At 45.1% G+C, this 22,312-nt stretch overlaps 1 protein-coding gene across 2 annotated transcripts in view; it reads right to left on the reverse strand.

Moving 5' to 3' along the window:
* The window catches only part of LRRC28 (leucine rich repeat containing 28), an 83,771-nt gene that overhangs the window by 37,716 nt on the left and 23,743 nt on the right, over positions 1-22,312 (reverse strand). Inside the window, exons 1-4 of one of the 2 annotated variants that reach the window (XM_082253178.1) lie at positions 21,096-21,242; positions 15,570-15,793; positions 12,009-12,049; positions 4,673-4,710 (exon numbers count right to left, since the gene is read on the reverse strand). In XM_082253178.1, coding sequence (XP_082109304.1) covers positions 4,673-4,710; positions 12,009-12,049; positions 15,570-15,737 — 247 coding nt within the window. In that variant the 5' untranslated portion in view covers positions 15,738-15,793; positions 21,096-21,242. Of the gene's footprint in view, positions 1-4,672; positions 4,711-12,008; positions 12,050-15,569; positions 15,794-21,095; positions 21,243-22,312 lie in introns of those variants that run through there. The other variant, XM_082253177.1, reaches the window with a different exon arrangement.

Genomic DNA, 22,312 nt, shown 5'->3' on the forward strand with positions numbered 1-22,312 from the left:
TAGTGAGTCTGACTTCCTGAAAGACTCAGTAGCTGCCAGGTACATCCTAATTGCCCAGACCACATCCAAGGCATGCAAAGCATTTTCCTTTGGATGTTTTGGCCTGGGACACAGGGAAGACAACACAAGGTCTTCTTTCAAATGAAAATTAGAGACAACCTGAGGAAGGAATGACGGACAGAGGTGAAGAACCACCTTATCTCTGTGGACCACCAAGTAAGGTGAACGACAGGATAACGCCGCCAATTCCGACTCCCTGCGTGTAGAGGTGATAGCCACCAAAAAGGCCACCTTCTGGGACAGCGTAAGCAGGGGAATCTCCTGAAGATTCTCAAAAGGAGGCTTCTGGAAGACAGAGTACCAAATTGAGGTCCCAAAGCGGCAACAGAGACCGCACTGGAGGGGTCAAGTGCCTAACTCCCTGAATAAAATTACGTACCAGGGGGTATATGGCCAAGGGCCATTGAAAGAAGACAGCTAAGGCCGACACCTAACCCTTGATAGTACTCAAGGCCAGTTTCTGCTCAACCCCCCTGTTGAAGGTAGGTCATGATCAGAGCCACCAAAAAGAGCGAGGATGAACCCCAAGAGACTCACACCATGTCTTCGTACGTACGATGGTAGATCTTCCCAGAAGTAGATTTCCTAGCTTTTAACAGTGGTGGAATCACAGACTCAGACAAAACCTCTATCCATCAGCACCTTACATTCAACAACCAAGCCGTCAAAGCCAGCGACTGTAAAAGGATGGAAGATTGGTCCTTGGGACAGCAGATCCTCCCTGAGAGTAAGCCCTGTACCACGATCCCCCACTGGCATAACAATGCAAGCACCGGGCCAACACTTTCAAAAAAACTTCTTATGAGCCAAGAGGAAGGGCCCACATCTACGACGAGGGTCGTTGCCCTTAGTAGCCTGCAGACGAAAGGTACTCTTCCCCCCTGTGAGACTGTTAAAGATGTCATCCAGGGTAGCACCAAACAGGCGATCTTTTGAAAGGGAAGATCAGTCAAGGCCTTTTTAGAAGTCTGGTCCGGGGACCAGCATTTGAGCCAAAAGACACGCCGAAGGACCACTGTCGAAACAGAGAGCCAAGCCACTAGAGGAGCCGCATCCAAAGAGGCATCACAGATAAACTGCGGCCCCTGGACCAGCTAGTCCGCCAGCTCAGCAAAGGCAGGGGGAGCTGTTCTCCTTCCAGGTCACGGCATAAAAGCTTAGCCCACTCAGTCAGAGTTTGCAACACCAGGGCAATGGTGAATATCGGCCTCAGTGCCGAACCAGCCAGGGTGTACATATTGCGGGCCACAGCCTCTGCCTTCCTGTCAGCCGGGTCCTTAAAGGCCGGGGACTACTCAACTGGAATCATGGTTGCCTTGTTTAATCTGGAAACCGGAGGGTCCACCACCGGTGGAACAGTGCACTTCTTAAAAAGGGATTCCTCATAGGGATATTGCCTACCAAATCGTTTAGGGACCCCAAGGGGACGCTTTTGTTTGTCCCCCCTCGTTAGTGACAATTCTGTCAAAATAGGGGAGTAAAGGGAAAACCTTTTCCGCTCTGGATGGTTTGTGAGTGCCAATGGTAACCTGTGCCTCCGTCGCAGCTGCGTCCTCCATCTTTAAGGTCTCACGCACAGCTACAATCAGTGCGTCCACCAGCGCCTTTTCGTTCACAGTTGCAGAAGTGGAGGAATCCTTCTCGCTATCTGAAGATTCAGGGCGCATGGTCGCAGACCCCGCCGGGTGACCCACGTCCACGGCAGCCGAATCAGATTCAGGATCTGATGAGACATATAAGGCAGGGGAAGGGGCGCTTTTTGCCAGCCCGTCGCCCAAAACTTACCTCCACCCGGGACACAAAGGACTCCGATGGATGGATGGGACCCGGAGGGCCCCGCAGCCTCAGAGAGGTGATCAGGTGGGGAGATGTGCTCCAAAAACTCCATGAGTCACCAGGGGGACCCCACAAAAAAGTGTAAACCACTGCTAAGGGACAGCCCCACCCAACCAGCCCACCAGGTTGCTAGTCACAGAGCACCAATCAATCATCAGCAGAGAGGGAGAGAACCCCATCAGACCCCAACACCACCCCGCACAAACCAGGCACTGCAGCCACCAGGAGAATCTGCACTGCACGAGTGGCGATCAGGAAATGAAAGGATCCTGGAGTCAGCACCAGGGGGTGAGGAGGGGCTCCCGCCATCGAAAATGCCACCCAGAAGGCTCCACAGACATGGCTGCCGCTGATTGTTTTCTATGGCAAACCAACGCAAAATGGCCGCCAGACTACACAAACATGGCCACCGTGCATTGCAGCACACAAGGCTACAACAAAATGGCGGTCCTGTGTGGCACCACGAGGCTCCCAGGGACCCAGGAGCAATCCCTAGGCCTCAAGGACAGACCCAGGCAGGATGGGAGGCCCTGACAAGAGCCCACACTTGGTACAGCTCACCCCCCCCAATACAGCTGATCGTCCGGTCGCACCCTCCTCCCCCATCGCCAGCATAGGGCCCTGCCCCCACCCCAAGAGGTGGCCCAGACCACCCACACAGCCCCAGCATAAGTGGAGGGGCGGTAGGATGGGGGGACAGATGAGGGGGATGTCTAACAGAAACTCGGGGGTCCGACCATCCCATGGAGGGGCCCGCGTTCATCCCCAAAACCTTCCAGAGGGAGAAGGGGGGCAACTACTCACCATACCAGGAACCAGGAGGGCACTGCTCCAGACAGAACCCCTCCCCTTTGAAATGGGGGGCTGTCAGCCAGGAGGAGCGCTGCGGCTCGGGCCAAGAACCGGTCGTATGCGACCTCGCGAGACGTTTAACACGCAGGTCAGTCCTGTCGGGTGGGGCTATGTCGCAGCCGACCTAGAGCAGAGCTGAGGTCTGCGCGTGCTCGCTGGCCAGACTGGGGTGACCACTGGATCTAAATTATCCAGCACATCGCCCAGTCCGGCAGTTGATTGTAGATCTCACATGAAAAAAACAGGAGAAAAAAAATCAATCGAAAAGGAAAAAATATGCCAGGACCAGAGGTCCCAGCAAGGAACTAGGTCCTTACTAGTGATCGACCGATATCGGTTTTTCATTGCCGATACCAATATTTTGGCCAATGCATATCGGTATCGGCCGATATTTTCATACATTTAAAAAATATATATTTTTTTATCACTTGATTTCTGGTAAGCCCCAGCTACTGGACTGGGAGCGCGCTCCCAGCACGGTATGTCGTTTTATCAGGGCCGCATAAATGCAGAGGCTTGGCGTTGAGGCCTAACCATCGAGCGGCTGCATAAACACTATACTACCAAAAGTATTGGGACACCTGCCTTTACATGCAAATGAACTTTAATGGCATCCCAGTCTTCACTCTTAGGGTTCAATATAGAGTTGGCCCACCCTTTGCAGCTAAAACAGCTTCAACTCTTCTAGCAAGGTTGTCCACAAGGTTTAGGAGTGTGTCTATGGGAATGTTTGATCATTCTTCCAGAAGCACATATGTGAGGTCAGGCACTGATGTTGGAGAGAAGCCCTGGCTCGCAGTCAGCGCTCCTAATTCATCGCAAAGGTGTTCTATCGGGTTGAGGTCAGGACTCTGTGCAGGCCAGTCAAGTTCCTCCACCCCAAACTCTCTCATCCATGTCTTTATGGACCTTGTCTTTGTGCACTGGTGCGCAGTCATGTTGGAACAGGAAGTGGCCATCACCAAACTGTCCCTACAAAGCTGGGAGCATAAAATTGTCCAAAATGTCTTGGTATGCTGACGCCTTAAGAGTTTCCCTCACTGGAACTAAGGGGCCAAGCCCAACCCCCTGAAAAACAACCCCACACCATAATCCCCCCTCCGCCAAATGATTTGCACCAGTGACTAGTGCAACCTGGTAGAACTCCTTTGGGATGAATTAGAACCCAGACCGGGAGCTAGGCCTTCTCGTCCATCATTAGTGCCTGACCTCACAAATGCGCTTCTAGAAGAATGGTCAAACATTCCCATAGACACACTCCTAAACCTTGTGGACAGCCTTCCCAGAAGAGTTGAAGCTGTTATAGCTGCAAAGGGTGGGCCAACTCAATATTGAACCTTACAGATTAAGACTGGGATGCCATTAAAGTGAAAGGCAGGAGTCCCAATACATTTGACAAAAGTGTGTGTGTGTGTGTGTGTGTGTGTGTGTGTGTGTGTGTGTGTGTGTGTGTGTGTATATATATATATATATATATATATATATATATATATATATATATATATATATACATACACACATACACACACATACACACACATACACACACATATATGTATATACACATACATACACACATATAAATACACATACACGCATATATATGTATATACACATACATACATACACACACATATATATGTATATACACATACATACATATACACACACACATATAAATACACATACACGCATATATATGTATATACACATACATACATATACACACACACATATATATGTATAAACACATACATATACATACACACACATATATATGTATATACACATACATACATATACACACACACATAAATTTATAATATTATCTTAGTTATATAAATATAAAAATAACGTTTTCAGGACAATCGAAGAACAAAAAGATTATTCAATCTGCCTATACTACTACAACGGAGACACTCACCTTCTGGGACAAAGACAATGTTATTTGAGTGCAGATACCTTTGGAGACAAAGACAAAAAAAAATACAACAGCTGTTACCCTGAAGGATTTCTACTAGGACATCAATTTCCAGACGAGGTAATACACTTGAAGCATCAAGGACAAAGAAGAGATACTGTTGCTCTTGCTGCAAATTAGACAGGGACAGGCAGGCTGAATTAATGTCTATGGTTTTCCTTCACCTTTTCCCTCTCTTGCAGGTTGCTTAGAGCGAAATGTAAATCGGATGACACTAATCACATACACACCGTAACAGGGGTTAAAGCAATATACAATACAATACAGTTTCATGTAACTAGTGATATGTTAAAAAAAGAAAAAAATCAAACCAGGGAGCAAATCTGTGTTGCGCACATCTATCTCCTAGTGGATTAGTGCAGGTAAAGTGCCAGGTAAAATTCAAAGTGCTTTCACACCAGTCTTCAGGCTTATGTTAGTATTTTTCCCTCTGTCTAACCCTAAGTTAGTTTTCCCTTTGTTGCTGGAGGGCATGCTGACACTCTGCTCATGTATGTCCTATTGTCCCAGTAGACACTGTGCCCGTCCTGATACCCAGGGAGCCTCACACCCTTGTGAAGGGCATGTTGAAGGACCAATGTCTGGGAACTGGCTGGCTTCCTGCTGGCGGCAGCGCCATGTTCAGACACTCAATCTTCCCTGCCCTTCACTCGCCTTGGAATCGGACAAACTTACTGTTGTCTGTCCCATCAGGCTGAAGGACAATCTGAACCGAAATCCTTGTCTAGTGCAAATGAAACTGTCACTGTATTAAATATTTAATCACTTTAAGTATTTAACAAGTCACTAAAAACATTAATTTATTTTATATATAGCTATATATATATATATATATATATATATATATATACATACATACACACACACACACAGTGGATATAAAAAGTCTACACACCCCTGGTAAAATGTGATGTAAAAAAAATAAGAAAAAGATAACTCATTTCAGAACGGTTTTCAAGTTTTAACCACTTAAGCCCCGGAAGATTTTACCCCCTTCCTGACCAGGGGTTTTTTTGCGATTTTTCACTGCGTGACTTTAACGGACAATTGTGCGGTCGTGCGACGCTGTACCTAAACTAATTTCACGTCCTTTTTTCCCCACAAACAGAGCTTTCTTTTGGTGGTATTTGATCACCTGTGCGATTTTTTGATCATGCGCTATAAACAAAAAAAGAGAGTGAATTTTGCAAAAATAACAATATTTTTCACTTTTTTTTATATGAAATTCCCCCAAAAAAAATGTAAAAATCAAAATTTTTTAACATTTTCGGCCAATTTGTTTTATGCTACATATGTTTGGTAAAAAAAAAAAAAAAATCGCAAAAAGCGTATTTTGATTGGTTTGCGCAAAAGTTATCGCGTTTACTAACAAAGGGAAAGATTTTTGTCATTTTTGTTGTTTTTTTTTTTTTAACGCGTAATGGCGGCGATCTGCGATTTTTTTTGCGGTACTGCGACATTGTGGCGGACAGATCGGACCCTTGACTGACATTTTTGACACTTTTGGGGTTACCAGTGACATTTCTACAGTAATCAGTGCTATACATATGCACTGTTACTGTAAAAATACACTGGTAGTGAAGGGGTTAACTTTATTTGAGAGGGAGGGGCTGTGTGTGTCCCTAGGGGTGTGATTCTTACTGTGATTGGCTGTGGCTTGAAGTGTAGGAACACTGATCAATGGTCCTACATAGTAGAACCGTGTGATCAGTGTTTCTACACCAGGGAGAATGACAGGCCGCTTGTTTACACTAGCCGCCTGACTTTCTCCCTCTCCCCCGACGATTGCCGAGTGACCGGCGGACATCGGGTCCGCCAGTCACACGCGCGGGGGGGGGGGGGGGTCCATGACCGCGCGGGTGCGCTCGCTCCCCAGAGCCTTACAGGCTAGCGACGTAGACCTACGTCGCTCTGCCTGTGAGGGGCTGACTGCCGCAGTAAATATACTGTGAGCAGTCGGCAAGTGGTTAAGATAAAAAAACCTTGTGCCTTTACAATTCCTTTAACTGAATTCACCCCATTGAGTTGCAACAATGGAAATATTATTTATTAGCAAGAAGAAAACAATTAAAGTAGAAGTTCACCCTAGAACTAAAATCTATAAATCTACTTGCATCCACAATCTAACACTAACCTACATGGCCCTGTAAAGAAGAAATCAGTATACATACCTTTTCTAAAGCCGATCTGATCCAATCCCACACTGAGCTGTCAGAGGTGGCTTCGCTGTGGAGGCGGGTGTAGAAGAGGCAGCCGACAACGGAAGCCCCATAGTAGATCTATGGGTGGTGCCGTCACTTCTCAGCCGCTGTCAGCTGTCTCTTCTACACAGCATCCGCCACTGGAGCCCGGAGCGGATCGACTTCAGAGAAAGGTATGAATAGCGATTTTTGCTTTACAAGGTGGGATAGGTTAGTCTTAAATTGTGGATGCATGTGGATTGTGAGAATTTAGTTTTTAGGGTGAACGTCCACTTTAAATATTTCAAACATTTATATATATCCGAGCATGAGTAGTCACAATGGATAACTGTATGCCTGGTAAAAAGCCAGTTCATGAACTTAAAAGGAGTGCACCTTTAAACAGCAAAAACCTTTTGAACAGCTGCTGGGCCTGTGCCAGTATTTACGTTTTCCAGCCGACCTGATCCTTACTGCACAGAATCCATCAGTCCGGCCATTATGCCCGTCTGATATAGACCCCGCCCTCCAGGCCCCCAGACAGAGAAAACACTCCTCCGGCCTTGTACATGTCAAACAGCAGGTAGAACATTTTCTTCTGTGAGACGCTGCACATTAATAATTGCAATTTGGCAGTTCATTAGCTACTAATTATATTTTTACTAAATGTACTGTGTTACCATTGTTACAGCAAACATTTCAATTCCCCAGCAGCTTAAAGTAGAACTAAACTTAAATCACTAAAACCTCAACTGATCATTAAAAGCGAAGTATGGGAATCAAGGTTTTTGCAGATTCATACTTACCAAGCTGCATGCCGCATCGGTCCAATACTGCATCTGTCACCCACTGGCTTCAACACCGAGGACTGAACGATCAAACGCTGCCGATCGCTTGGTTCTCAGAGCTCCCTGAGCAGAGAGCTGGTGACTGTCAGTCAGGAGCTCTCTGCTCTGCCTCCCTGTGCTCACTGGAGCGCTGGGCTGTGGAGGGGCTCTGAGAGGATGAGCTCGGTGCCGGTCCAGGCATGTGGGTGGATCCCGACTTCATTGTCGCGATCTTGCCCAAGCCTAGACCAGCCCTGTGAGGTCAGTTGACAGCGGTCCTCAGCCCACTGTCTGCTGAAAACGGGTCACAGAAGTGCAGAACGAACTGCATGCCTGTGATCCACAGGAGAAGTACAGCCAAAAGAGCTTTGGCTGTGTTCCTCCTTTAATGTGTTAATATTATTTCAAAATGTAATCTCTTTGAATATGTGGCTTACATTAACCACTTGAAGACCAGGCTTTTTCTGGCACTTTTTGTTTAAATCAGGATTTTTTTTTTACTAGAAAATTACTTATAACCCTCACACATTATATACTGTATTTTCTGGCGTATAAGACTACTTTTAAACCTCCAAAAAATCCCCCAAAAATGGGGGGTCGTCTTATACGCCGAGTATAATATCACCAAGGTAACCTAAGTAGAAGTATTACCAGTAGATGTAATCTCTCAAGACGCTGGCTGTGTGGGAATCCTGTAACGGTATACCGTATGTACCGTAGCTTTCTGCTACATACAGTGTACCGCGTTGAGCCAATCAGGGAGAGCGATGTATTCTATTATTGAATGCAAAGCCTGCTCAGATTGGCGGAATAACATCAACCCGCCTCTCTGATTCTGCCAATCCGAGCAGGCTTTGCATTCAATAATAGAATACATCGCTCACTGTGATTGGCTCAGCGTGGTATACTGTATGTAGCCGAAGCTACGGTACATACGGTATACCGGTACAGGATTCCCACACAGCCAGCATCTTGAGATTACATCTACTGGTAATACTTATACTTAGGGTACCTTGGAGATATTATGAGAGATTACATGTATTACAGTACTTGGGGTACCTTGGAGATCTATGAGAAATCTGATGTTTTTCAATGGTGTTGCCTTACTTCGGAAGGGGGGGGGTAGTCTTATACAGTGAGTATAGGCCAAAACCTATGCTTTAACTTGAAAATTTGGGGGGTCGTCCTATACGCCGGAAAATACGGTACATTTTTTTTAAACAGAGACCCTACAGAATAAAATGGAAAAAACGGTAAGCCCGAGAAACAGAAGCCCCCACCCCTTCTGAAATCGTTACAGCCGCTCGGAACGCTTTCATGAGAAAGCCAGCTACCAACTGGAAAAAAAAAAAATACAGTGGTTATGGCTGATAGCTTCAGCCATAACCCTGATAAACCACTTCAAAGCTGCAACGTATATAAAGTGGTAAAGTGTTACTAAAGGTTAATTTTTTTTTTTTTTTAATTAAAATAGCAAACATGTTATACACACTTGCTCTGTGCAGTGGTATTGCACAGAGCGGCCCCGATCCTCCTCTTCTTGGGTCCCCCGCCAGCGATCTTGGCTCCTCCTCTTCTTCATGTGTCCCCATAGCAAGCTGTTGGTTAGGGGTGCACACGGTGTCTGCGCGCTCCCGAGCTGTGTGTCTATGGAGCCATCCCCCACATCCTCCTCACTGCATTTGATTGACAACAGCGGGAGCCAATGATTCCTGCTGCTGTTCGAGCTCCTGTGTGAAGAAGAAGAGAGGGGAGAAGACATGCAGCCGTGCACAGCGCTGAATCTCTTCTCCCCTCTCTTTCCCTTCACACAGGGAAGGAGGAGGGCAGAAAATATAAAACATTTTTACCTTAGAGCGGAGTTCCAGCCGTTTCAGTGTTTATTAAAAGTCAGCAGCTAAAAAAAGTGTAGCTGCTCACTTTTAATAAACACTGTCCTATGATCCAGTGATGTGGGTGTCAGAAGCCTCGTTTCTCTTCCTCCTCTCCCTGGCATCACTAGTGTGGGCACCCGGCTGTAACAGCTTGCAGCTTCACAGTCGAGTGTGAGTCGCGATGCGCGTCCTGAATGGCCGGGGCAATCTTCTGGGACACATCACAGATTGCAGAGAGGGGAGAGGGGAACTTCCGCTTGAGCCGTCTAGGCGGCCCGAGCAGAGGTGGGAACTGAGTACCTGTCAGAACTAGGTACTCCCCCCCCCCCCCCCCCAAAAAAAAAAAGGACATGCCAAATGTGGCATGTCAGGGGGGCAAGGAGTCCCTAAAGCAGAACTTTCACTTTTGGGTGGAACTCTGCTTTAATGCAAGGAATGCTCCAGGGCAAAAAACGTTTTTTGATTTAGTATCACTTTAAAATAGTTTCTGGTGATGCTGCCATAAAGGCCCCATTTCAAGCACTTTCTGTTACGGAGGGACAACTGTCTCCCAGTTGTGCTTCTGCATTGTCAACCTGTCACATGCAGCCCTGAATGAGACTGTAAGTGGCCATGCCAACACACATCTGCATGGCCCACCACTGTCACTGGTGGGAATCTGGTTCAGAGCAATGATGTGCAACCAAACCTGGAGCAAGAGCATACAGATAGGAAGTGACTGGAAGAGGCTAAAGAAGAACAGCAGGACTGAGATAGAATAAAAATTGAGAATAATTAAGGCTCCTTTCACACTATCCGTCCGTCGGACGGATTCCGTTTTCTCAGCGGGGGATCGAGCCACTGATCCCCCGCTGAGCAGAAGGATGACAGCTGTGTCTCTGTGCTGTGTGCGGAGACACAGCTGTCAGTTCCCCATGCATCTCTATGGGGGAAATCGGATGGGAAACGGACCGTCGGTCTGTTCTCATCCGATCCCATCCGATCAGATCCGCTGGATGGATGGAAAATAGGGTTTCCATCGTCCAGATTTGACGGATTGGATGTCAGCGGACATGTCACCGCGGACATCCGATCCCCCATAGGGATGCATGCGGGGACCGTTCAGATCCGCCAAAAAAACGGACAGGCGGATCTGAACGGTCCGCCTGTGTAAAAGGGGCCTTAAGAAAAAAAAGAAATGACAAATGTTTATAATACACAATGGGGTTGATTTACTAAAACTGGAGAGCGCAAAATATGATGCCGTTGTACATGGTGGTCAATCAGCTTCTAACTTCAGCTTGTTTAATTAAGCTTTGACAAAAAAAACCTGGAAGCTTATTGTAAAATCGGATGCAGCTCTGCAAAGAGACCACTCTCCAGTTTTAGTAAATCTCCCCCTATGTGTGAATTAGCCTTAAATGAACAAGCAGAAGGTAGAAGCTGATTGATCGCCACGCACTGCTGCTGCAGATTCTGTCTTCTCCAGTTGTAGTAAATTACCACCAATGTATAGCAGTCATGTCTAAAAAGCTATCAAACATATGAGGCTTCCAGGAGGTGAAGCCATAAGGTATGAGCGTCTCTCATCCATGGGTGCTCAACTTGTGGCCCTCCAACTGCTGCAGAACTACAAGTTCCATCAAGCTTCTGCCTTTGGCAGTCATGTTTGTAACTGCCAGCCTTGCAATGCCTCGTGGGACTTGTAGTTCCACAACAGCTGGAGGGCCACAGGCTGAGCACCCATAAATTTACACCAAGGACAATTCATTCCAATCTACATTGTGGCACCATCTCCTTGTGCACACCGTGGTGTAGATTCACTAAATGCAATTATACTGCGCACTGTGCAGCTGCCCCAGATCTTAGTGAATGAGGTAAAGATTCACTTTTCAAAGAATGCCCAATCACATGCAAGGAAAATAAAAAATACAGCATTTTTGCTTGCACATGATTGGATGCTGGAAGTCAGCAGAGCGCTCCCTCATTTACTAAGCTCTGGAGCATGGGTGCTCAACCTGTGGCTCTCCGGCTTTGCAGAACTACAAGTCCCATGAGGCACTGCAAGCCGCTGACAGTTTCAAGTATGACTCCCAAAGGCAGAGGCATGATGGGACTTGTAGTTCCGTAACAGTTGGAGGGCCATTGGTTGAGCAACCATGCGTCTGGAGCAACCGCACTTGCAGAATGCACAATCAACGTCTTTTAGTCGGATAGGTTTATAGAGATTACAGGTCACCTACTTTGTAGCACCTCATTTGTTTTCTAAAATACAATTAGATGGTGAAAGAAACCATGCAAGGCCCAGGAGAGAGGATGGTGACTAAAAACGCTGGAAGAAACAAAGTGAGTACACAGATAGTGTTCTGCTGCCCTCTAGTGAAAATATGTGAATACAGCATACAAGCATAGAACTTACAATTCAACGAGGTTTGGAAGCTTCTGGGCAAGATTTTCTGGCTGCAAAATACAAAGACAATAGTTTATTCGAACATTTCTGCAGGTGTATATATGTACGACCTGACATTATGGAAGATATTATTACATATCTACAATGAAATAATAAAAATAAAAAAACTTCACAGAAACCGTCAAACATAAATAGTGCGGTATTTGTCATTTATAACTTCATCATATATTCTTATTCCTGGGCTCTTCAAGCCCCAGTTTACATTAATGGCTAAAACGGAAAGTGGCAGCCCAATGAACTCAAAGGGTTTATTTATAAAGCAGAGAATCTGATATTCACCATGCATTTACTGAATGTGAATCTTCCTGGTATGTGCTTTAAAGCTGAACTCCGGACAAAAAGTATGACATCAATGATGGGGCACTACTCCTCCCCCTGACACCAATGATGGTGTCCCTCCCCATGGGGCACTATCCCTCCCACTGACACCAACGATGGGGAACTATCCCTCCCAATGACCCCAATGATGGGGCACTATTCCTCCCACTGACACCAACGATGGGGACCTATCCCTCCCAATGACCCCAACGATGGGGCATTATTCCTCCCAATGACCCCAATGATGGGGCACTATTCCTCCCACTGACACCAATGATGGGGCACTATTCCTCCCACTGACACCAATGATGGGGCACTATTCCCCCTACTGATACCAATGAGGGGGCACTATTCCTCCCACTGACACCAACGATGGGGCACTATTCCTCCCACTGACACCAATGATGGGGCCTTATTGCTCCCACTGACACCAACGATGGGGCACTATTCCTCCCACTGACACCAACGATGGGGCACTATTCCTCCCACTGACACCAATGATGGGGCCTTATTGCTCCCACTGACACCAACGATGGGGCACTATTCCTCCCACTGACACCAACGATGGGGCACTATTCCTCCCACTGACACCAATGATGGGGCCTTATTGCTCCCACTGACACCAACGATGGGGCACTATTCCTCCCACTAACACCAATGATGGGGCATTATTGCTCCCACTGACACCAACGATGGGGCACTATCCCCCCCAATGACCCCAACGATGGGGTACTATTCCTCCCACTGACACCAATGATGGGGCACTATTCCTCCCACTGACCCCAACGAGAACTTGTCAGAAGTTATCATGCTGATAACATAGCAAATGAGTAACAGAAAGACACGGGGCTTTGGAGAGAGTTAAGTAAAAACACTACTGATATTCGTGCCCAGGTCAGATTTCATGAATGGGGTTTACATCCATCCTAAGCTTGGTTTCTGCTGTTCTCTTTGCTTCAGGGACACAGTCACTTTGGTGCGGCATAAAAACATTTTCCAATTTTGAGATTGAATCTGATCAGATATTAGTTTTCTTGACCAGTTCCCGACCGCCCGCCGCAATTTTACTGTGGTAGGCTGGCTCTCTTGCCTCCTAGCTCTACGTCAGTCACGTGCAGGGTGCTGGCGGCGCACTCCCTTCCCCTTTAGGTAGCAGGGATGAAGTAGCAGGGATGCGATCCACGGGGCCGGCGGCAGCGATTGCTGCCAGGCACGGGCACCTGCGATCGCTCCCCGCTGATAGAGAACGATGGTCAGCTATTGTACACACAACTGATCGTTCTTCTCTCTGAAATGATCACAGAGCGCCTGTGATCCTTCTATATAGGATCACAGGTCTCTATGGTCATTTCACAAGTCCCTCCCCATACAGTTAGAAAACACCCACTAGGATCACACCCTTTGATCACCTGTGTTAACCCCTTCCCTGCTGTCATTATTACAGTAACAATGCATATTTTTAGCACTGATTACTGTAGCAATGTCACTGGTCCCCCCAAATGTGTCAAAAATGTCAGTTAGGGGTCCGATCTGTCCGTCGCAATGACGCAGTCCCGGATAAAATCGCAGATCGCCGCCATTACTAGTAAAAAAATTATAAATAAATAAAATGACATAAATCTTCCCCTAGTTTGTACATGTGATAACTTTTGGTCAAACCAATCAAAATACGCTTATTGCGATTTCTATTTTTTACCAAAAATATGTCGCGGAATACAAATTGGCCTAAGAGGATAAAAAAAAAATTTAGATTTTTACTTTTTCTTTTTGGGGAATGTTATATAGCAGAATGTGAAAAATATTGTTTTTTTTTTTTTTTCAGAATTGTCGCTATTTTTTTTTTTTATAGCGCAAAACTAAAAATTGCACAGGTGATCAAATATCACCAAAAGAAAGCTCTATTTGTGGGAAAAAAAGGACATCAATTTTATTTAGGTACAGCGTCGCACAACAGCGCAATTTTCCGTTAAAATAACGAAGTGCCGAATCGCAAAAAATGGCCTGGTCATTAAGGGGGAAAATCCTTCCGCTCCAGAACTGGTTCATGAAAAGACCACCTAAACCATCTGACAAGTATGGCGACTCAAGAACAAAACAATAAATGCAAAAGTTCAGCAACCACGAGAATTTCCTCCATGTGCAGAATTCGGCTGGTGAAAAACACCTTCATTTTGGTAACCTACCGTATATACTCGAGTATAAGCGACTTTTTCAGCACATTTTTTTTGCTGAAAAAGCACCCCCTCGGCTTATACTCGAGTGAGAAAAAAATTGAAAATGGGGGAAATGTCTGGAATGATATGAATGACCGGGAATGACTAGGAATCTGCAAACCCCACCCGCCCGCCCGCATCAGCCGCCCGCATCAGCCGCCCGCATCCGCCGCCGTTTTGGAATAATATGCCCGAATTACATGCCCGCCGCTCGGCTCCTCTGTGGCAGAAGAGCGGAGGAGATTGAGCCAGTGGATAAGCCTGGCCGGTCTGCACGGTGCACGTCACATGGGGGGAGGAGCCAGTGCTGACGGCCGCGCTGCTGAAGTGAGCTGCCCGGGCTGCAGTACACACTGAAGGAACCCGAACCCCTGCATGACGAGCATGACCACCATGAGAACAAGATTTTTGTACTTTTAATATTATATGCAGTTATTTATTTTATATATTTTTATTAATTTAATATCTCTTTATGGGTGACCTGGGTTGGGGGGGGGGGTTGGAGATGAAGGGGCCTAATGTGGGTTGAGGGGGGTATGGAGGTGAAGGCCTAATGTGGGTTGAGGGGGGTTGGAGGTGAAGGCCTAATGTACTGTGTAATGTGTAATGTGCTTTGCTGTAATGTGCTGTTCTGTAATGTGTTGTGTGATGTGCTGTAAACATTTAACCTACTGATGCTTCAGTGTAATTTTATTGGTATCTATTTTTATTTTTAAAATTTACCAGTAGCTGCTGTATTTCCCACCCTAGGCTTATACTCGAGTCAATAAGTTTTCCCACTTTTTTGTGGTAAAATTAGGGGCCTCGGCTTATATTCGGGTCGACTTATACTCGAGTATATACGGGATTTACAATTTAGCTAAAAATGGCTTCCTGAAACACAGGGGATTTATAAAACTATGTACGGTAGCTTTGATACAACTTGAAAAACAACAGAAGCAGTTAAAAAAACGGTCTACCTTTTCCATGTAATACCTACCAGTGTAGTTAATGAGTTTCTCTTCATGTAAAGCCTCTCAAGATACTGAAGCCCTTCATCCTTAAGCAGCTCCAGAGGAAAATGGTTTAGGTTTCGATAATTTAAGAAGAGATTTTTGTGCCTTTCCAACTTGGCCACAATGATGGTCTGGCAGAGTTCAGAAGCCATCTTTGGCTGGGGCCCATCCACCTGGACGCACAGGTTGTTAACATCTCAGATCATCTCTAATATCAGGAGACAAAAACAGAAACAAGACAATGAGATGATAAGTTCACGGAACATTTGAACTATCTACAGTTGTTTCACTCTATTGTCTTGTAGTAAAAAAAGGGCCACTTAAGGACCAAGTCTACTCCTAGATTGTAAGCTCTAACAAGCAGGGCCCTCTGATTCCTCCTGTATTGTATTGTCTTCCCCCACATTGTAAAGTGCCGCGCAAAATGTTGGCGCTATATAAATCCTGTATAATATTAATAATAATAATATTTCTGACACTTGTTGTTTACAAGCTAAAATCAGTATTTTTTGTTAGAAAATTACTTAGAAACCCTAAACATTATATATATATATATATATATATATATATATATATATATATATATATATATATATATATATATATATATATATATATATATACACACATATATATATATATATATATATATATATATATATATATATATATTTTTTTTATTTTTTTATTTTAGGAGAGACCCTAGAGAATAAAATGGAGATGGTTGCAATATTTTATATCACACCGTATTTGCGCAGCAGTCTTACAAACCCAATTTTTTTTTTTTGGAAAAATACACCTTTTTGAATAAAAAAATAAGAAAACAGTAAAGTTAACCCGATATTTTTCTATAATGTGAAAGATGTTACGCAGAGTAAATAGATACACAACATGTAATATAAGTGGGTACTAATATTTATAGGTAAAGTTGATCCAGGGAATATCTGATTGCCTCTCGGGGGATCAGGAAGGATTTTTTTCCCCTGCTGTAGAAAATTGGATCATGCTTTGCTGCGTTTTTTTTTTGCCTTCCTCTGGATCAACTGCGGGTATAGGATTGTGTGTATGGGATTGTATGGTTGGGTTTTTCATTATTGGTTTTTTTTTTTATTGGTTGAGTCAGATGGACTTGTGTCTTTTTTCAACCTGACTAACAATGTAACTATATGTAACTATGTCATGCTTCAAAATTGCGCACGCTCATGGAATGGCGACAAACATTGGTACTTAAAAATCTCCATAGGCGACACTTTAAAAATTTCTACAGGTTACCAGTTTAGAATTACAGAGGAGGTCTAGATTATTGCTCCAACGATTATTATTAATATTATTATTATCTCACTCCAACGATCAGCGCATGTGTGGTTTGAACACCGTTTACATATGTGGACGCGACTTGCGTATGCGTTCGCTTCTGCACGCGAGCTCAGAGGGACGGTGCGCTTTACATTTTTTTTTTCTTATTTATTTTACCTATTATTATTACACTGTCCCTTTAAAAAATGTATTTTTGATCACTTTTATTCCTATTACAAGGAATGTAATATAAATAAGCAGGACAGGCCCCCTTAATGTGAGATCTGGGGTCAAAAAGACCTCAGATCTAACATCTAGACAAAAAAGCAAAAATAAAAAAGTCTATTTTTTCATCATGAAAAAAAAAATGGGCCCTTTAAGGCCATTGGGAGGAAGTGACGCTCCGGTCCTCCAAGGCCATAGAGTGGAGTGGGGGCCAGCTTGCCCTCGCTCTACTTCCTGCCTAGGAGGGGAAATGACCGGATTGTTTTCCCCGCATCCAATTCGCATCAGTGTGAACCCAGCCTAACCCCTTGATGACCTTCTGAATGAAACGCACCAGTAGGGTCATCAAAAAGCTTGAACAATGAATTGCTACACTATGAGTTTCTCCTTTGTTTCCCTTCCTCACTGAATTTATTACCGGTCATCTTGGTTGTATGGTAATCCATCTTGGAATCCCGACTCTTGACATCCATCCCATGGGAATACTGTGATAAGCTGCACCAAGAAATGGCTTTCTTCTTGCCACTCTTCCATAAAGGCCAGATTTGTGCAGTATACGACTGATTGTTGTCCTATGGACAGAGTCTCCCACCTCAGCTGTAGATCTCTGCAGTTCATCCAGAGTGATCATGGGCCTCTTGGCTGCATCTCTGATCAGTCTTCTCCTTGTATGAGCTGAAAGTTTAGAGGGACGGCCAGGTCTTCGTAGATTTGCAGTGGTCTGATACTCCTTCCATTTCAATATTATCGCTTGCACAGTGCTCCTTGGGATGTTTAAAGCTTGAGAAATCTTTTTGTATCCAAATCCGGCTTTAAACTTCTCCACAACAGTATCTCCGACCTGCCCGGTGTGTTCCTTGTTCTTCATGATGCTCTCTGCGCTTTAAACGGACCTCTGAGACTATCACAGTGCAGGTGCATTTATACAGAGACTTGATTACACACAGGTGGATTCTATTTATCATCATTAGTCATTTAGGTCAACACTGGATCATTCAGAGATCCTCACTGAACGTCTGGAGAGAGTTTGCTGCACCGAAAGTAAAGGGGCTGAATAATTTTGCACGCCCAATTTTTCAGTTTTTTATTTGTTAAAGTTTGAAATATCCAATAAATTTCGTTCCACTTCATGATTGTGTCCCACTTGTTGATTCTTCACAAAAAATTACAGTTTTATATCTTTATGTTTGAAGCCTGAAATGTGGCAAAGGGTCGAAAAGTTCAAGGGGGCCGAATACTTTCGCAAGGCACTGTAAATGTTCTTTTATTAAAAGTCAGCAGTATTTGTAGCTGCTGACTTTAATTTTTTTGGGGGGGGGGGGGGGGGGAGACAAAGTCCTCTTTAATGATTACAGGGCTGCATTATTATGTATTTTTTCAGCTTTAATGCCAACTCATGTTTTTAACCATGAGGTTTTATTGCCAGAAACATATCGGCACTTATCTCTCTGCTGGTGTTCGCAGTTAAGGATTGACTCAGCAACCTGACCAGTCACCCTTCAAAAGTATTTTTCCTCAGGCCCTCACATGCTCTACAGTGGTTAATTTTTTGACACAGACAAAATATTTATAGCATTCAGAAGCGGTTACAAGCTTGCAGAACAACAAAGAAAACCTAAAGTGATGCTAAAGTCTCATTTTTTTTTTTTTGTTAAAAACAAACATGTTATACTTACCTACTCTGTGCAGTGGTTTTGCACACAGCAGCCCAGATCCTCCTCTTCTTGGTTCCCTCTTCGGTGCTCCTGGCCCCTCCAATAGCGCCACGCTGCTGTCTCAGCCAATGAGGAGGGGAGTCCCGGGCAGCCGAGTCTCTTGTGCAACATCGCTGGATCTAGATGGACCTCAGGTAAGTACAGTGTTTCTCCGAAAATAAGACCAGGTCTTATATTAATTTTGGCACCAAAAGACACAGTAGGGCTTATTTTTGGGGTAGGTCATATCGTGTAATGTGCTGTCTTCGATCCCTCCCTGCCTGTCAGGAATCCTCTGTGTGAACCTAGTAAAAGTGTTTGTAAAATCCTAGAATCCACTCTATTACTGTTTTATATAATGTCCAGTATGTGTTTCTGTATTATAATTGTGTGAAATACCTTCGCTACTGCGCCACTCAGCTGATCTCCCCCTGCTCTTTTCTCTTCTCTCAGCTGTCAGCGGGGGATCTCAGCCCCTCCACTCTGCAGTGCTGAGAGCGGGTCACGGAAGCGCCGAGCGGCGCTGTACCGAAGATATTTCACACAATTCTAAAATAATACTCAGCGCTTCCGTGACCCGCTCTCAGCACTGCAGAGTGGAGGGGCTGAGATCCCCCGCTGACAGCTGAGAGAAGAGAAAAGAGCAGGGGAGATCAGCTGAGCGCAGAGTGGCGCTGTACCGAAGGTATTTCACACAATTCTAAAATAATACTCGGCGCTTCCGTGACCCGCTCTCAGCCCTGCAGAGTGGAGGGGCTGAGATCCCCCGCTGACAGCTGAGAGAAGAGAAAAGAGCAGGGGGAGATCAGCTGAGCGCCGAGTGGCGCTGTACCGAAGGTATTTCACACAATTCTAAAATAATACTCGGCGCTTCCGTGACCCGCTCTGAGCACTGCAGAGTGGAGGGGCTGAGATCCCCCGCTGACAGCTGGGAGAAGAGAAGGAGAGCAGCGGGAGATCAGCTGAGCGCCGCTGTTCCGAAGGTATTTCACAGAATTATATTACAGAAACACACATTGGTCATTATATAAAACAGTAAGAGTGGATTCGAGGATTTTACAAACACTTTAAACTAGGGCTTATTTTTGGGGTAGGGCGTATATTGCAGCCCTCCCTGAAAATAACAGTAGGTCTTATTTTCATGGTAGGTCTTATTTTCGGGGGAAACATGGTATTAGGGGAGCTGCTGCACACAGAAGTCTTTTTATCCTAATGCATGAAGATAAAAAAACCTTCTGCCTTTGCAACCACTTTAAGGCTCAGTTCACACTGGAGCGGCTTCAAAGTCGCCCCAACTCTGAAGCCGCCCCGTAAAGCGTGGCTTGCAAACGACATCTTTAATAGAAGTCAATGCAAGCCGCTTCGAAGTCGCCCCCAAGCAGTGCAGGAACCTTTTTTTTAAGTCAGAGCGACTCAATTAGAACGATTCTATTGAACTTACGGGAGTGTGACTGTCGCTCCAGTGTGAACCTTTAGGCCCCTTTCACACAGGCGGACCGTTCAGATCCGCCTGTCCATTTTTTTTGGCGGATCTGAACGGATGCCTTATGCATCTCTATGGGGCATCGGATGTCAGCGGAAACATGTCCGCTGACATCCGATCCGTCAAATCTGGACGGATGGAAATCCTATTTTCCATCCGTCCAGCGGATCTGATCGGATGGGATCAGATGAGAACGGACAGACGGTCTGTTCCCATACGATTCCCCCATAGAGAACAGTGGGGACCTGACAGCTCTGTCTCCGCACACAGCGCAGAGACAGAGCAACCAACCGCCTGCTCAGTGGGGGATCGGCGGATGGATCCCCCGCTGAGAAAAACGGAGTCCACCTGACGTACTCCGTGTGTGAAAGGGACCTAAGGGGTTGATTTACTAAAACGTGAGAGTGCAAAATCTGGTGCAGCTCTGCATAGAAACCAATTAACTTCCAAGTTTTTTTTTTTTTTGTCAAAGCTTAATTGAACAAGCTGAAATTAGAAGCTGATTGGCTACCATGCAAAGTTACACCAGTTTTTGCAATTTCAAGTATTAGTAAATAAACCCCAAAGTCTCAGATGATAATTCAATCTATAATCAACTTCAATCTGCACTTCACATGCAATGACTACAGCACAGCAACCAATAGAAAACTCAGCTTGCACAAAGTTCATCTGAAGGTATCCATATATAAAACACTCATGCAATGTAGAAGTCCCTGTATAAGAATAAACCCTCAAAATGGGCCGGTCAGATGTGATCCACAAAGTTCATCTAATATAAAATACAGAACACGTTTATGATGACATTCTTTTACCTGCCCCATAACCTTCTGTCAAGACCAACCAAGAAAAAGCGCGCGGCCAATGTGTTCAATGTGTGCATGTCTGATGTGCTAGCACATTTTTTTTTTCCTCCGATAACGGTTTGTCTCTTCAGAGCAAATAAACAGTCAGTCTATGGCTTGTGCCCTCCCAGACGCTTTGCACTTAGCCGCGTACAGAGTAACAGCCAACAAGTCAGGAGGAGGCGAGGATCAGATGTTGAAATCGGAGCACAGCTGCAGCAACAGGTGCTGGTTACGATATTTTGACTGTGAGTCAGCCTACATCAATGTACAGAACCAACCGGCTCTAGGGTGTCCTAATAGGAACTACACAGGATGCAAGCCTTGCTCGCTTTATGTTATACAGTTCAATGAAAATGATGATTATTCCACAAAATTCTTATCTTATATAGCAGTGGTCTCCAAACTGTGGCCCTGGGATCGGATGTGGCCCTTTGCTTGCCTTTATCTGGCCCTTGAGGCCTTAAGCTGGATACACACTATACAACTTTTGTTGTTAGATTTCCTTTAGATTTACCTTCAACTATGTAGTGCGAGGGTCTGCCTGATTGCATTCAAATTGAAAGTGTTTAGATTTGACCTCATATTGTATGGTTTTGGTAAATCTAAAGGAAAAAATCTAAAGACAATTGTATAGTGTGTATGGCCCATAATTCCTGCCACTGACACCAACTATAGGGCATAATTCCTGCCACTGACACATACTATAGGGCATAATTCCTGCCACTGACACCTACTATAGGGCATAATTCCTGCCACTGACACCTACTATAGGGCATAATTCCTGCCACTGACACATACTAAAGGTGCCGTGATGGCGAACCTTGGCACCCCAGATGTTTTGGAACTATATTTTCCAGGATGCTCATGCACTCTGCAGTGTAGTTGAGCATCATGGGAAATGTAGTTCCAAAACATCTGGGGTGCCAAGGTTCGCCATCACTGCTATAGGGCATAATTCCTGCCACTGACACCAACTATAGGGCATAATTCCTGCCACTGACACCAAAAATAGGGCATAATTCCTGCCACTGACACATACTATAGGGCATAATTCCTGCCACTGACACATTATAGGGCATAATTCCTGCCACTGACGCCAATGTAGGGCATAATTCATGCCACTGACACCAACTATAGGGCATAATTCCTGCCACTGACACCAATAGGGCATAATTCCTGCCACT

This window comes from Pelophylax lessonae, assembly GCF_965119305.1.
Source record: "Pelophylax lessonae genome assembly, chromosome: 4".
NCBI classification, from domain to species: domain Eukaryota; kingdom Metazoa; phylum Chordata; class Amphibia; order Anura; family Ranidae; genus Pelophylax; species Pelophylax lessonae.